Source organism: Lytechinus variegatus, chromosome 10 (assembly GCF_018143015.1).
Source record: "Lytechinus variegatus isolate NC3 chromosome 10, Lvar_3.0, whole genome shotgun sequence".
Classification (NCBI taxonomy): domain Eukaryota; kingdom Metazoa; phylum Echinodermata; class Echinoidea; order Temnopleuroida; family Toxopneustidae; genus Lytechinus; species Lytechinus variegatus.
Genome location: NC_054749.1, coordinates 9269131 through 9287049, shown reverse-complemented (window position 1 = coordinate 9287049; position 17919 = coordinate 9269131). Strand labels below are relative to the sequence as shown.

Below are 17919 nucleotides of genomic sequence, written 5' to 3'. Positions count from 1 at the left end.
CTGGCCTGATAAGGAATGTTTACAGTTACCGATGAAGACGATACATATCAACAATCGCGAGCTGAAAACTTTGACATTCCGACCTAAAAACTGGACATTCTAAGCACTTTTGTAATCATGAACAGGATCGGTATACAACTTTACGATTTATGCGAGCGCGAAGCGCGAACGAAAACAAAATTGAGATTTCAGACCTAAATCGGGACGTTTTATTGGGTATCTTACATCATAATGTGAGCTCGGAACGCGAGCACAAGTTCGATTTTCTTCTCTGAATCTTTATAATTTAAGCACGTTTACATAATAATAAATAACAAGCTGCGTATCTAAATAAACATATGCGTGCGCATGTTAAGATTTAGACCTAGAATATGGCATTCTAAATACATTTTTTAATGAAAATCAAAAATGCGAGAGCGAAGCGCGAGCTGAAAATATTTGATGTCCCGATCTGAAAAGGGCCGGGTGTTAAGCACTATTTCATGCATTGGAGGAAAATTATGAAGGGGGGGAGGTCCTACAAAACGTCGTTCATTTTCATTACATTTCTGTCGTTTGTCATTTCCAGGGAGTGCTGCCTATGGAAAGAACACACGCAGCACTCCTAACAAAAAAAATGGGAGGTGCTTCAGCACTCGTACTTCCATGCATCATCATCATCTTTATCATTATCGTTATTTCACCATGCTCAACCGTCCACAGCCGACTTGATTCCATCGTCCAAGCTACAGACCATATCTAGTCGTCGATTTCAATCATTATTATCGTCTTCATACAAACTTTCAATAAAATCTTGTGGAAAACTCAATTAAATCACAAGTGTGGACAAAGTATTTTCGTATGAATATAATCTGTCTAGCTTATAAGATTCAATTGTATTACTTAAGCTCATTTAATGTTCATTCTTCACACGAGTACTTTAAGCGATAAAAGAAAATCCAAATACCGTTAGAATATAGTTGGTAAATCGTTATCCTTTCATCAATTTTATTAATTTCAATTTCATAAGCAAAATGATGATATGACATGACAAAGTCATACATATCAGTGAACAGGAGAGTAATTCAGTATCAAACATGCCAGAATACACATAGGCCTATGTGTGCCATCTTTAACCAAGCGCAAAATAAATAAATAAATTGAATATATTATGGTTCATGTAATATGAACAGCGGAGTACGCTCGAAATGATGAAGGCCTGATCGGATGTAAATACTATAACGTCCAATTCTGGATTAAGATTATTATCAATTGATTTGATTTATTTTTTTCTTCTGTATTCATAACATTCGTATGTAGCATTTAGACATTTTGTATTTGATATTGTAACGAAGTCAGTTTATTGTAAACATGCGTGCGCGTGGCGAGACGGCTGCAGCGCACGGCACGTATGTCCTTCGGTCCATTGAAAATGGTTAGTTGCGGTTTATGAGGCCTTGCGGGAGGACGTACGTGCCGGGCGCTGCAGATGATCTCGAGGTGCCGCTCGTGTGACACAGTGTTTTGTACTAATATAAGGGTAAGTTACCCGGAAATAAAGTGCTGTAACTTCAAGATTGATTTCAAGTATAATTTATATGCGTTGGTTGTATTTATGGATGTGTTTTGGGAGAGATCTGGTATTGGAAGCTGACCACGTGAGTGAATGACACAATTAACTGATCTGGGTCCCGTCTAATGAGTTAATAGAAGAGAGAAAGGAGAGAGTGACGGGAGGAACCCATCACAATATTACAAGCGACAAAGATTATATTTTGAAATTTTCAATCAAACTCTGCGAGCTTGCGACAGGATTTTATATTAACAAGACTGAAATATTGCAGATATTTTACTTGATCAAAGTGTTTGCGGATATCCATCTAAATAAAATTAAGCGTTAAACCTAATGGACTTAGGTACATACGCCTAATTTGTAGTCACACTTTATTCCCATTTGAATTTGGCAATCCATGTGAAAATGTACAAGTAATATCAAATTTCTATTTAAAAAAAATGCTGCCTTTAAAATGAATGTAATACATGTAATATAAAATTAATTATCACGAAGCAGTACAAAAATCGTATCAATTTTTATATACAAAGCAATGACATAATCGTTGCACACACCTATAAATACCACTAGTAAATAATAATTGATCCCACGTGGAAAAGGTATATGGCAGAACACACGAATTGCCATGTTAATTGTGAACGCATATTTAGAGTGAGATAACAGATCCCCCCGCAAATGCCGACATTGAAAGAGCCAGTGTTGATCATGTGCATAAATATAAGTATGTAGATGTCACTTAATAGGTCTTTAACTTGTAGTGTTGAGAAGTATTGTAGAAGGAAAGACGCAGAAGAAACCTCTGAAAATTCCTGATTTAAGATGAAGACATCGATGGATAGTCTCTTGAAGGCAAGATAAAAGTAGCCTATCAGTAATTACTACAATGATTCATTTGATATTTACAGTATATTTTTCAACATAGAAGCAAGTTCAGTGGAGACTGTTACGCCTAAAGGGAATGTGAAAGTAAAGGCTCAAAACACCCATCATTTTTTTGTTGACTTAACTATTCGAAGATGTAAATCTTCTCTGTCGTACAGAAGGCGATCTCTCCAGATCGAAACTGTTGAAGGTAAAACCAGTGCCTTTCAGGTTTCACGATCCGGTGATGAACGAGTGTCTTAACTGGAGCCAACTCGTCACTGTGCTCCTTGACAGTGAGTATCCCCTCATCAGCCTTGAATGAACAGATGAGGATAGACCTTTCACGACATACTGCAGAAGGACAGAAAGCACCGTTCTCGACTGTTACATTGTGTTCTATTACACCTTGACAGTCGACGACACTCACAGAACAGGCAGAACTACTGCTAGATTTTATTATGAACCCATTCCTAAAGCTGCAGATCTGCTCAGGTTCGTATCCTTGACATGATATCACTCTTATGGCATTTCCACCAGCTGGTGTGAATTCCTGGATCTGTTTAGCTGTCCTGTAACTGATGTAGATCTGATTTTCATCGCCAATGGTGAGGTCAGCGATTCCTGCTTCATCAAGAGATAGAGTCTGAAACCTTGTGCTCTGTATCTCCCATTCTGATGTGTACAATGTCATGATATTACTGGTGGATAGTACAACACGCCGACCATCAGAAAGGAATCCTACCCCTAGGATATTAACGTCTTTGAGTACTGTTGTCTGTAGTTGGCCATCAGCATTGAAGACGTCGATTCCCCCTGTACTGTATCCTACTGCCATCATACCATCCGAGGTAGCAGTCATCGTATTGATGGTGTTCTCCTTGTTGAGACCAACGTCGCATTTCATCCTACATTTCACGAATAAGATATCCCCTATCTCTAGCTTATCGCACTGACTCTTTTGGTCAAACATTATTTCCTCAGCCCGTTCAGCTATGTCACGAGAAAACTTCTGTTCTGGGTTATCCGTATCGAGGACTGTCTTTAATTCACTTGATAGTGCTTCATGGATGGTAATGGTGATCCCTCTAAGAGGTGCATTTAAACTGTAGCCAGCCAGTTCACTCGCTTTCTCGATATTCACGACCATTTTTACACTGGTGTCTTTCATTTCCTCCAGTCTCTGGCAGAGTTCCTTCTTCTGAACATACAACTGCCAATCTAGTGCACGTTTTCGTTCCTTTAGTCTCTTGCACATGTCATTATAATCCTTGTTTATTTGAGCCTGTATGCTGTCAGTGTGATCGATAACACGGTCCATTTGACTCATAACATAGGCAACATGCTTGTTGAGAGTCTTACTTTTTGTTTTTCCTTGGTCAATGAGATATTCAATTTCTTTTCGGATAGAACTCTTGTAGTCTTCAGCGTCAATGACGGAATGACCTTTCTTTTCATGAAACAGCATTCGGCATCTCATACAAATAAATTTGTTGCAAGTATTACAGACATCGGTACAGACATGATCTTTCCCATCGGACTTATGTTCTTGACAGTACACCTTTTCGTTGAAGACCATCACCCCTTTTCTGATCTCTGCTAAGGCAATAACTTCATGCTTGAGGTTAGGCGACCACTTGTTATGGATTTTTAGGCAACCTCTACACATCTCATTTTCGCAGTCACGGCAATAGAGCTTGGCTTTTGCTTTTTTATCGCACATTCCACAAAGGCCCTTCTTACTTCTGTACTCTTCTAGAAGACACTTGAGAGGAACATTTGTGTTGAGATTTCCTATAATACCACCACCGACATCCGTCGTGCTCTGACAAACTGGGCATTTTAGGCAATTTTCATCACTCTGTGAAGAGCATGCCAACAAATCATGAACACATCTCTTACAAAATGTGTGCTCACAAGTTAACTGTTTAGGATCATCTAGAAGCTCAAAACATATTGGGCACTGTAAATTTGGCGGTAATATGTGATCCATGGAAGCCATCGATGTATAATTCAGAAGCTACGATAATACCAATTTGTCAGTTATAACGAGACGATTTACTAACTGGACATCGAGCAGAAGATTCAGATGTCAGATGAAGGCAAAACTGCTATGATGCCAGAATTCACCGTTGATGACAGCAGCTTCTGTACTGTTAGATGTCGAACTGTCATAAGTGGCGCTGTCTGCAAGAATACGCTGAAATGATAATGAAAATACGATTATTATAATGGTATGATATCATCGAAAGGGAGTTTACGCACTACACAGGCGCTTTCTGGAACGTAGAAAATCTATTGTCAGCGCCCTTTATGGCAACCCAGTCTTTATCGAAATTCGTTGAATAAAACAGTGTTGTTGTCCGTCGTCTGGACAAACAACATTTGTCATTTCTTGTCTGCTCAGAATGTTACGACCATCAGCTGTCCCGGCTCAGCAATATTTGACAAAGACATTACAGCTGCTCATTTTGATTTGACGGGCATTTTCAATAGGTTCAGATTCAGATTTATTTCCAACAGAAATAACATAAATATTGATACAAATCATTTTCATAGATTATAATAATTACAATAATTTAATAATAATTATCATGATAACTAACATATAAAAAATAATACAAAATATTTTATAGACAAATAATATATAGTTTGGATAGAAAAAAAGGATCTGTGGAAATAGGGAATTCACTAAAAAGCATATATAGCTTGTATAATGTGAACCCCCCCCTAAAGGAAGAGAATAGAGGAGAGAGGGAGAAAGAGAGAGAGATGCAATGGTTGCTATTTGCCTACGGAGATTTACTGAATAGATTAAAAAGAACAGGATAACTCATAGAACAAGACAAAACGAAAAATAATAGAATACATTGAAAAAGACAAAACAGGACGACAAAAGGAGAAATAAACGTAAAATAGAATTAGGACAATTTACGATCGAAAAGAGAGGATTAAAAAAAAATGATAAAGACTAACAAAAATAACTTGAAGTCTGAGAGGAGATGATATCGAGCGGGAATTAGTAATGAAGACCTCGGTAGGATTTAAGTAAGACGTTTTTAAGTTTTCTGTTAAAAGAATGAATGGAAGGGCTGTTTTTTATGTTATTGTCGAGGGAGTTCCAAAATCTAGGGCCATCGAACATAAATGTACTCTTTGCCAATAAAGTTCTAAAACGGGGTAAATGAAATTCGTTAGATTGCCTAGTAGGGTAATTATGAAAAGACCGATTAAGAGGAAACATAGAATCAAATACACGTGGAAGTGTATTTTTGTCAAAGTTAAACATAAATTGTCCTAAATGAAATAAATATAGGTCGCTTATCTTCAGCAATTTGCTATAAAAAAATAGTGGGTCAGTGTGTGAACGAAAAGCTGAATCATGAATAATAGGTTTATTATGTTGTAGAATTTGTCCCCGTTGCAATTGCGAAAGCTCGCTATTATCATGATAATTCATTTATTTTTATTATGTTTTTTGATATATTGACCAGCAGCACATGTTGGAAAGGTCAATCTACAAGAACTCATGAAGTACTAGACATATGGCAAAGCAAATGAACGAAAAACATAATTACAATATTCTTTATCAAAACTTAAGTCTACTTACAATGTATAATAACATGGAATAGAAGGTTGTAAAGGAAAAGAAGGATAAGCACAGGCAAAAAGAGATAAAGGTCGAGAGAGAGAATCAAGGGGGATGTATATACGATCAGCTTTTTGAAAGACACGCCTTGACAGGATGGTAATTCAATTAGGCATTGTCCTCATTACAATCCTAAAAACAGAAAGAGATACTTTTTTAATGTAAAATGGCGATTGATATCCAGTGTTCATTTAATTCAAATATTCAAAGAGCTTTAACCATATAGAGAAATTTCATCTTTATTACATTTTAGATTAAATAGTTGATGTCTGTTACATGTTTATATGTAACTTGTTATGTAACTCTACACGCACTGTGCCTCGAAAGAAATTGTTAAAATGAGAAAGGAATATGAAGAATAAAGTACCACTGAACGAGGAAAAGAAAAAAAATCCTAAAAAATATACTAGTGGAAACCGTTACAGGAAGAACGATTGGCTAACGTTTCCATTTAAAGGGATGTTCCACGCTGCAGATATCTATATCTCAATATATAGAGTAAAATTTCAAAGCAAAATGCTGAACAATTGATCAAAATTGGTTAACAAATAACCAAGTTATTGAATTTTAAAGATTTGCATTATTTCTGGGAAATAGATCTAGGCATGTCTTTATGAATATTCAATAGGTGGGCCGACGATGTCATATCCCCTCTTGCTCTTTTATATTTTATTATATGAAATTACGTTTATTCGAAATTTTTCTACCAAGAACTAAAACAATTGGATTGACAACTGATCAATTGCATTATTTAATGCCGAAACTTATTACATCATAATGGATACACATCTTTTTCACATGTATACAAATGAACCCTTTATGATTTCATGTTATGACATGAGAAAAGGGAAAGTGGGGATGTGACATCATCAGCCCACATAATGAATATTCATTACGATGTGCATATAACTGTTTTCACAAAATATTGCTAAACTTTAAAATTCAATAATTTCGTTACTTGTTTTCCGATTTTGATGAAATTTTCAGCATTTTGCTCTGTGAATTTTACTACATTTATATTTTCAGCCTCGACCATCCCTTTAATCACCCCAAAGTGGTTTTCAAAACCCGCTTAACGTAAAGCGGTCTTGTTGCTACGGGAACGTTCTCAGAAAGGTGACATGTTCCGCGCGAAATTTAAAACCGCATCATATCCTCACGCGAAAACAAGTATAACGAGGCAAAGCAATCTTGAAAACCACCGTACATCTTGAGATGGTTTTCCGAACTGGTTTGGAAGATCGCTTCCAAGACCGCTTCGAATGTTCTCATTTCACGTTACTCTCCTAACTCACTTTTTTCCACCGAACTACTTTCCAGTTGTAGGTTGGTAATGAGAACGGGATCTTGGCCGCAGCCTTGGGGTTTTCCCGCTCTTTCTTTTCATCCCCTTTCTACTTTTTGGCGTTCCCACGTCTCTTTCACTCCTTCTCACTCTATTTCTCCCCTCCTTCTCTTGATCCCCCTCTCTCTTGGTTTCAATGGGTTTGCTTACCTTTATTACTGGTAATGTATAATTCTCTTCGCGGACTTTCATCAATAGCTAGCACCAGAGTAGTAAATTAAATACAACACTGTTATATCCTCCGTTATCCAGGATACTGTGGTCCTGCTCCTATACATGTATCAGCACCAAACATGCATGTTATTCCAAAGATGAAAAAATACACACCTGTGGCTTGAAAGTAATTCTGCTTCACTAGTTTGATATACCGATTACAATTCTTGTAAATGAATTCTCAGAGAAAAAAACATAGATGCCAAAACATCGATCCTAAGGAGTGGTGTGAGTCCCTCAGGATAAGACAATGGTATGGTTTAATTGCACTTCCTCCCAGTCGTTTGCAACGTTATATTCAAGGATGTCATGTACTGAATGTGCTGCATGTTTGCCATCCCATAATGATACACACTCTCAGTTTACATCCAGGTCGCACGAGCGTGTTCACAACAGAAAGGCAAAAGATATTCATTCTCAAATTTCGAATTTGCATACGATTGATCATCGACCATGGGCGGAAATCCCAGGGGGGGGGGATCAGTTTCAGTTTCAAAAGTAATCAGGTTTCTGACAAGCCTATAACCAAACAGTTGAGTTTCGAATAAGTAAAAGGGAATGCAAAGCATCAACATTTTTATTGGCACTACGAATATTGCAATGTAATATTAAAAAAATCATCTTTACTGTTGTTTAAATAGCGAGATAACGGGTGCCGTACATAATAAAACTTGTCCTTGTTATGACCGTCCGATGCAACATAAATACGGCATGGAACCGAACCACACAAGAGCATAAGCAAACCAGCACCCCTCGTATTATCAGCAAGAAAAAAATATTCAAAGGGACAGAAAATGCTTGGATGTTCCAGGTATGCCGACGCACTGAGTGGGCCTACACAGTAAAAAAATATATATATACAAAAAAAGAGAAAATTATACAAAAGAAAAAATTAAATATATCAAATGTCCCCCCTACTATTTGTGGTCTTTTCTGATGGTAAGAAATACATCATTCAAAATCGAAATAAAACATGTATTTTTAGGACGAGATGACCTTACTTTTGGAATGATAATCCTTTTCCCCTTTTTTTATGCTTGTCAAATTTCGTCGAAACGTCCTTAAATTTGGGGTGATAACCCTTTTTTTTGCTTGTCAAATTTTCCAGCCCCTTGTCCCCCCTACCTTTTGGGAGAGATTTCCGCCCCTGTCATTGAACAATGATTCCATAGGGAGTATTTACTGCTCTTTCTTTTCCCAAATTGGTAAGAAATGTCACCAACTTTTGAACTATTTTGACTGGCGGATGAATTAGGGCAAGTTTACTGTGTCAGATGATGAATTTGACAGAAGTCCTTCATTTCCGTACCTGATGTGATGATCCTGTCAGGAGATGTCTTCATAAATGTCGATTTACTTTTTAGAATGAGCCGGTCGAGGTCCCAATGTCAGGTCAGATATGGAATGTCAGATATCCACTGGACAGGAAGTAAACATTCGACCCTCCATTTTCATCATTATTTTTAATGAGTAACACACGAGTCTATGGGAAATGTTTAACGCTTGTGAAACCTCCAGGAATCTTCGAATAAATATTTACTATTTTGTAAAGAATCCAAATTCATTCCCTTTTCGACCCCGTGCAGGTTTTTTCGGCTTCACCTTTACAACCTCGACGTCAATACGATTAGCTAGAAACTCATTGGAGAAACCCCTTCAACACTCTACACTCACAAGTTTGCCATAATGCCTCTCACCATTCGCCCATCGTGGTGGATTCAGTTTTTGTACATGCCGCATCCGTGCAAGAATCATCGAAATGTTATTTACCAGTATTTTCGTAAAATCCTGTTTGGACCCCCGTACATGGTTCTGCTGTTGCGGCTTTCAAATTTACAAAAAATTTGGCATCCATGTCAGCTAGAAAATAACCGGGAAACCCCCTTCAACCAGTCACGCCAGTGGCGTTACTGGCGTAGCTAGTATTTTTTCCGGGGGCGGGGGGTTACTGGGGTTCATCGTTTAATGGGGGAGGGCAACAATTTTTTTCTGTGTATGGGTCACAGGGGTGAATCCAGTTTTCGCCAATAGGAGGTGGGGCCAAAATTATTTTCCCCGATCGGCCGCTCAAAATTTATTTTTGTTGTTGCCCTCACAGTCACTTCTAATTACCATTATTCTTATAAAACATCATAAAATAAAATAATCTCATAAGCCCTGTGTAAAAAGTGCGAGCGCGAAGCGCGAGTTAAATCCTTTTTAACTTTCATGTATTTGTCCTGAAAAATTTAACGCTCCGGGCAATGTTTGTGATCCTGAACAACATGGGTATGTAACTAGATTATTACCGCGAACGCTAAGCGCGAGCAGAATTTTTAGTAAGCATTGTAAGCGTTCTGACCTGATCTGACGTGAGTGGGGAGGCGGGCATAAATTACTGAATAAAATAGAATGCTCAACAAATGTATCAGAGGGGGCAAAATATAAAGGCCGCAACAACAAATGTCCATGGTTCAAGTTAACTTAAAGTCAAAAGGAAACGTAAGGTGGAAAATATATAAAAAATGACAGAAGCAGTTTTTTTTTTCATTTTATACTTCAAGCTAGTTGTCGATAGAAATTGTTTTATGTAATCCGGAATTTCGTTCCATATTTTGGGGCCAGTATAACGAATGTTGTGTTGGAAGATTATTTTTCTATGTTTGGGAATTGTAATTTGATTATTTGAGCGGGTATCAAAATGATATATGTTTGAAACTTGCATAAACAAACCACTAAATCTTTGTGGAATTTGAGAACTTAAACACCTGTAGAGAAAATGACATTGTTTATGTTTATTGATGTCGTCTAATTTCAACAATTTTAGGGAATGAAACAATTTTTTAGTATTTGCTAGTGGTATCATTTCGTCTGGAGAAATAATACGCACACGTTTATTTGAAGGGAACATAATTTTTAAAGATTGGATTAGTATGTGTTCGCTCAGACCAAATAACAATAATAAAAAATATGGCAAGATTAAGGAGCAATATAATGTACGCAATACAGTTTTAGGCGATGTATTATTCCAATATTTTTTGCAACTTTGTTCTCAATTTCATTTATGTTATGCATCCATCTTAAATCATTATCCATGATAACGCCAAGAAACCTAGTATTTTCAACTCTTGGAATAATTTGGTTAAGCTTCACCGCTATATTATTAAGATCAATACTCCTTGTGGAATTACGGAATATAATGAATTGCATTTTCTATAGTTAATGGTAAGCTGGTTTGCACAAAACCATTTACAAACATTGTTAGTTCAGTATTTACAGTTTCACACAAGTGAAAGAGATTTCTATCCGAATAAACAACATTGGTATAGTCGGCGTAAATGATGAAGGAAAGGAGATTTGACGAACGATAAATATCATTAATAAATGAAAATAAACACAATGGGCCAAGTAATGACCCTTGAGGTAGGCCTACTCCACATTCAGCTGTCCTAAATTCAGACTGAACGGAGTTAAGCCAGCCTGGCGCTTGCACGATTTTGTGTCACGCATTGGCGCGACTCAAGTCATGCCAGTCGCAATTTAACTAGTCGTGAACTGGCGTGAAGTGTGCGTAAATACGTCGTGACACGTCATGACTGCGTGCCATGTCGGGACGAGAATTTTGAAGTGTTCGAAATTTTGGTCACGACAAAAGTTAGCGACCGGGTCGTGAACTATTCGCAAACTGTTCGCGAACTCGTCGTGAACTCGTCGGGACGATGCGGGAGGATTCGTGCCAGTGCGTGACAGTGCCCGCCATGCGACGACTGTAACAAACTGCCACGTAAAGTTCACGAACAGCTCACGCCGTGATCACGAATAGTTCAGCACGACATCGTCCGAATTGCGCAAACTCGTCGTGCCAATGCGGGAAGTGCGTAAACTATGCGCAAACTATGCGTGAACTCGTCGTGCTATCTCGTGTCAACGTGGACACTGACGGGCACGCATTCGTGAACTATTCATGAACTCGTCGTGAACTATGCTTGAACAAGTCGTAAACAGTGCGGGAGCCTCCCAGTTCGTGCCCTAAAATGGCACGCCTTGCCACGACAAAATCGTGGCCAAAAGTCGTGCAAGTGTCAGCCTGGCTTTATAAATGGTGCATTGCTTACGATTTGAGAGGTAACTAGAAAAAAGTGACATGAAATATTTTTTTTGCAAGTCTCTCCCTCATCTTATTTTATTCACTCGTTTTCCTAAAATTTTTCTCGTCTTTTTTTCTTTCTGTCTCCCCTAAGTTTTTGCCCCGCCATTTTTTTTCAGGGAGACGCCGGGGGGTACTTGCCCCCCCTCGCTACGCCCATGCCTTCAACCCCCTCCATTCGCAATATACCATGCTTACCATCCTACAATAATACACACTCACCGTTCCATCGTAAAGGATTTTGTTTACATACTACAACTGTGAACTATTTTTTCAATCCAAAACTTATTTTGATCCCAGGGATGGGGATACACCTTCACAACCCTGACATGCGAGCTAGAAGGTAATCGGGGCAACCCCTTTCAACGCCCTCCATTCTCTCCACCCCCCTCCCCCTCACACACACACCCTCTCTATCTCTCTCTAGCGCTGAGGCAAGCAGGGGAAAATTAATCTAATTCATTTTCTCCTGTATTCCTCAGCGCTCATTAATTTAAACTATAATCCTTCCAATTTCTTATCTAAATTATGCAAATAATTATACAATCCATTCTGAACTATACCGGCTTAGCAAAATCGAAGTATATTATTACTGAAGGTTTGACATGTTTGACGGAAGCACTTAAAAGAATAAAAAAAACGAATATAAAAAGTTTTTATTACGTCACCATTAATTGGCATCTTTAACGCAAATGTTAATTGCGAATTCTTCTCCAAGCACATAAAAGGTTATATTTATAAAGAAAAAGTTTTAAGAATTACTTTGCATTCGATATATTATACCGATAGAACATTTGGTAATGATAATGTAATGATACAAATACTTTTGACATTGACTTGCAGATGGTTTTGAATGGTATTTTATCACATGAAATTAATGAAAAATAGAATTCGGAAGAATAACACGAAATGAGGTTATATTGCAATGGGCTTAAGGAGAAGTAATTGCCATTGCAGAGAGGAAACCATAAAGCAAAAACAGAAAATAAATAAATTAGAAAAAAGAGAAAAATGTTTAGACTAAATGACAGGAGGAATCGGGAAAGAAATTTATGAAGATCAAGAGACCATTGACATTAAATTCTGCGGAAGAAATTTCGAAGTGATTGCCCAAAGATGAAAATGAATCCTCGACTGAACTTGCCGAAATTAAATGATGTTTCTTCAATCTGGTTGAACATTCAGTTTTAATCTAAAGCTACTCAAAATCAAGCGTCTGAAATAAATTGCTTGCATTTGAATGTCCAATGATCAAATTGACTGATATTTTCTGCAGAACTCAGCCGGGGGATATATGCAAAGCGATTGGATACTTTTTTACCCGATGTATACCCGTAGAACAAATGGCCACACTCTAAAAAAAATTTACCAATATCGGGTAAAATAGGACCATGCATGTTTGTTGGGTAAAAACATACCAAATATATGGTAAATTTTTACGCAATGTTGCCTTAAAATTCCCTTAAAACATGCGTTTGACCAATATGTGGCGAAAAATTACCCAGTAAACAGGCTTTCTACCCAATTTTCGGTAAACTTTTACTCAGTGTTTTTAGAGTGCATTCAGTGTAAACGAGGTGGTATTTATTTTGATTGAATAGACTATTCACACACGTCGGAGCAAACTTTTAATTTGCCTCCCTGTAAAATTAACCAGTCGGTATTATTAAACTCGAATCGCCTTCGCTCACCTCTGGACGTCCTTTCGTGTGCTCTCTTTCAAAATCCGTCAATACTCCTCGATGAAGTCAACCTTTTTGAATTGTCAATCTTATTTGCGCAGAAAATCCAGATTCCTGAGCTGAGGTAGGATCCAATAATAACTTGTATCTCGCGTCAGCGTTTCGCTATCCCCTCTTTCTGCGAATGATTCTGAGATGAAGGCCTATAACGTTCTCTAACCTATTAAAAAGATTCCAGATGCATCTTTAGCAGATTTTAAAAGAAAAGACTATATTTCTTCTCATACCAAAATAATTATTCCAGAATCAATAACAGATTAACTCTATTATATATATTTCTGGTTACAATTCTGGGGATTTACACATTTTGATTGACAGTTCAAATCGGAAGCCACAATAATTTGTTTTGGACGCAAGGCGGAAATTTGTCCCGGTTAAAATCGGGAAATAGGAAACAGAATAAAATCTTGGGTCCTCCCCTGATATAATGACCAAATGATGCAAGCGCGAGCAGTATTTGTGATATTCAGACCAGAAAAAGGGACATTTTAAGGTCTGTTTTTTGGAATTCAAAAATCCACTAATGCGAACGTAAGCACGGGCTGGACATATTTTATATTCAGACCTTAAAAGGGGGCAATCAGTTTAAGTAGTCATGAAAAAGAAGCATATGTTACTACATAAACTAATAAAAGCTCGCAGTGCGATGAAATCTGCTTGGTGTATATTGAAATGAAACTGGGGTGTCTTAGTAATATTTAATACCCTTGAACATGATTATTCATCTCATCAAACAGAAAATGCAAGGACCAGGAGTGATGAATATATTATAAATAATAATATAGGATTTGTATAGCGCACGTATCAACCTTGCTAGGTGCTCAAGGCACTCTTACATTACCCCAGCGAAGCTAGTCTACCGATTACGGTGCGCACAGCTTTTGGGGGGAATTACTTCATGCCGATACCCATTTACCTCACCTGGGTTCAGTGCAGCACAATGTGGGTGAATTTCTTAATGAAGGAAAACACGCAAGGGCTTGGAATCGAATTCACCTAGGCCCTAAGCAAATTATGTTTCATAAAGTTATGAAAAACATATTTCTTATATTATACAATTTAATAATCAATTTAATAATAGAATATAACATGGTATAAAATACAACAATTTCTTCCTTTTTCCCCACTACGTTTTTCTTTCTTTCTTTCTTCCTTCCTCCTTTTATCCCTTTGTTTTGGGGGCTACCCGAAGGGGGGGGGGCGCACGTGCCCTCCGTAGATATTTACCATTCTCTCCACCATTCAAGTTATCATCCCTTATATATATTTTTTTTTTATTTCAAATAATGTTACTTTACCATTAAATGCCGGTAATAAGATCAATTTGTACAAAAGTTCTAAATATGGTACATGCTTTGCATGCTCTTCACGTGTGTGTATTACTTTCAAACGAAGAAAGCTGAAAGCAATATCATCAACATTTATCAATATTACTAAGTGAAATTATCAGGGGTTTTAACGCCCATATGCAAAATTCGTTTGATACTAAACAGGAAAAGTAATAGTATCGCATCTTGGCATGTCGTGAACTTCCTTGACTGTTCATATTACATATTTACGGAAGCTTAAAAGTACAAAGACACATAGATAGCAGATACATCTGTTATCAAATGTTAGACGTTTTAATTTTTTCATCGTAAATGTTTTCGGAACTGAATTGGCTACCATAGGTGTAGTGTATAACAGAGCGATAAAATTTCACCATTGACTTAAGAGCGTGTAATGGTAATGTGCCACCTTTGTGTTTGTTGGAAAATATTTAAAATTTGGCATAGAAATAACCAGAAACATCACTAAGGCGATTAATACCTCCAACCAATGGCGTTACCATGGTAATGCTGTTTTGAACACATTTAGAAAATGAATATTGCATGTCTTTACCCCCAGATGAATGTTATGCTAACTTTCTTGAGCACTGGCTAAATACTGGTGAAGTAATTTGATCCACAAGGAGTTTTCCCGGTTTTTTTTTTATTACAAAGGCAATGCAATTTCTGATAAATGCAAAAAAAGGTTTCTTGCACATCTTTACCCCAAGACAAATGTGTGAGCCGAATTTCATGAGAATTTGTTGGAAATTGATGAAGTAGTTTGAATTGCAATATTTCTTAATATTCGCCATATAATAAGTTGTTACCATGGCAACACAAATTCTGACACACACAACAAAATGTGTCTTGCACAATTATTTCATTTCATTTATTTCCATTTCCAACAATCATTTACATTTACAATAGTTTTGTTACATACATCTTGATATAATTATAATCAATAAAACAAAGAAACTTATTATGTATAATAATCAAGATAACAGGTCGGAAACGGAGGAGGCTGCTAAAAAGCGAAGCTTGTAAGATGCAGCCTCCTATAACACACGTATGAAGAATGTAAACAAAACACAAACCCAACATGGTAGACATTTGAACTTAAATCTATCTGAATGAATAATTATCGCAAGACCAATGTGTGAAATGCAGTCACTACTGCGAAACAAAGTCACCATATTGTTAAACACAGTCCCAATATTCTGAAACCCAGTTATCACACACAGTCACCTCAGTTTAATATAGTAAAAAAAAAACCTGTGTGTTTTGTGAAACACACATTTATCACACTATGAAACACAGTTACCTTACTGTAAAACACAATCACCTCAGTTACCTTCACTGTAAAACACAATCACCTCACTAAAACATGCAGTCACCACACTGACACCCCCTGACAACTACTTCAAGGAAAATATATTTTTACCGCCGGGGACTGTTACCCCCCCCCAGGAAATTTATCCTCTAGAGTAGATTCACCGGACCTTTGCAAATGCATTTATTTCTCAAACTCATTGCTTACAATGTGCTTTATGTTTAAATTCCATGAAACATACTATCATCGAAATGGACCTTGTTTATAAAGCGAAAGGGTGGGGGGGGGGGGAACAAATCTACTGTTGAAAAGTCTCAGAAGGCAACTGTAAGAAAATGTGACCCTGAATACATAAAATTTTGATTTATCGTAATGCGCAGTGATGCAAAACCAAAAAGCAACGTGTGTCGAATGTGCTGAATTATAAAATGTTTCAATTTTTATGAATTTGACAATTAGGACCTCCTTGCGCGAAGCACAAAATGTTAAAATAATGGAATTCCACATGTTCAGGGAGGAATGAAACGTCATTTCACATGACAATGGCGAGAAAATAAAAATATTTCATATAACAAAATACAAAAGAAATAGTGAGTGAGTGATGTCATCAACTCTCTCATTTGGATGTAACTGGCTCGTTCATATAATTGTTTTGCTGAAAATAAGCGAAACTTTAAAATGCTATAACTTTCTTATTTTACATCCGATTTTTAAGAAATTTTCAGTGTTATGCTTGTTGAATTTGTCTCTTTTTATTAAAATCAAGTTTTTGTTGGGTGGACTTGTCCTTTAAAGTAGGTAAATTTCGCTGGTGTGCTAAAACAGTGGCACTTTCCAAAGGCTTTTATATAAAGCCGGGGATCAGTCTTCCCCTCCTCACTAGACCAAATATCATTGAACCCATTGTCATTTTCTCTAATATTCTATCTCTCTTTATCATTTTTCTCTTTCAGTTTTGTTTCTTCTCTCCTGGCATATCTCGCTTTCAATCACATTTTCCCCGATTCCACCTTTCCAGCATCTGTTTCACTTTCTCTTTCATTCCCTCTGTTGTCAATTTTCCCTTTTTCCACGTCTCGCTCTCTCTCTTCTATTACCCTACTGCTAATCTATCTTTCTTTCACCTCCATTTCTCTTCCTTTATCCCTTCTCCTCTTTCTCTTTCACTTTCCCCTTCTCCATATTTGGGCATCATACTGTCCACACAATCGGTTCAAACGTTATCCAATTCCGGGTAGTTTTAAACCAATAATGTGTGTTTTGGGTGAAAACTACACAGTATTGTCTGAAAACTACCCAGAGTTGGATATTTTTTTTAACCAATCGTTGTGTGGACAGTATATGTTGCCCAACATTTTAAGAGTGAACCTTTGGTGCCATAGTCCCTCTCCCCCTTTCTCTTTCCCATTTTCCACATCTCACACTCATTTACACACTCTTCATTATCCCATTCATTATCTCACTTCCTTTCACTTTCCAAGTAAAAATACTGGACACGAATGGTGTAATGTAGGGGGAGCGGGGAGAAGTGGGACGCGGGAGAAGTGGGACACTTCCTCTATCTGTAAAAGTAGAGAACCAATCACTTTATGCCCTGCAATAGGTCTTACCTAGTAACCATATAATTGCTCGCTCGCAGCTTTTTTTTATAGAAATTTTATGGTGCCATACGTTTCAGAGGTCATGTGAGTGGGGTAGATCTTTTCTTTGTTTTTAAATAATGCCCTATGCCCTTCTAGAAAGAAAAGGTGCCTTTTTTCCTGTGCCCCCCCCCAACTTTCAACTTCGCTC

General features: G+C 37.3%; 1 protein-coding gene across 1 annotated transcript; it reads right to left on the bottom strand.

Annotated features, from left to right (window-relative positions):
- Positions 1–1197: 1197 nt before the first annotated feature.
- On the bottom strand, positions 1198–13752 carry LOC121423173 (transcription intermediary factor 1-beta-like). The gene is made up of 2 exons (XM_041618484.1): positions 13438–13752; positions 1198–4613 (listed from the first exon to the last, which is right to left on the bottom strand). The coding sequence occupies exon 2, from the start codon at positions 4413–4415 to the stop codon at positions 2559–2561; it is 1857 nt and encodes a 618-aa protein (XP_041474418.1). The 5' UTR covers positions 4416–4613; positions 13438–13752; the 3' UTR covers positions 1198–2558.
- Positions 13753–17919: the final 4167 nt, after the last annotated feature.

What these genes read in the sequence shown, in the direction of transcription:
- LOC121423173 (XM_041618484.1), bottom strand. Translation starts at nt 4,415, where the DNA reads ATGGCTTCCATGGATCACATATTACCGCCAAATTTACAGTGCCCAATA.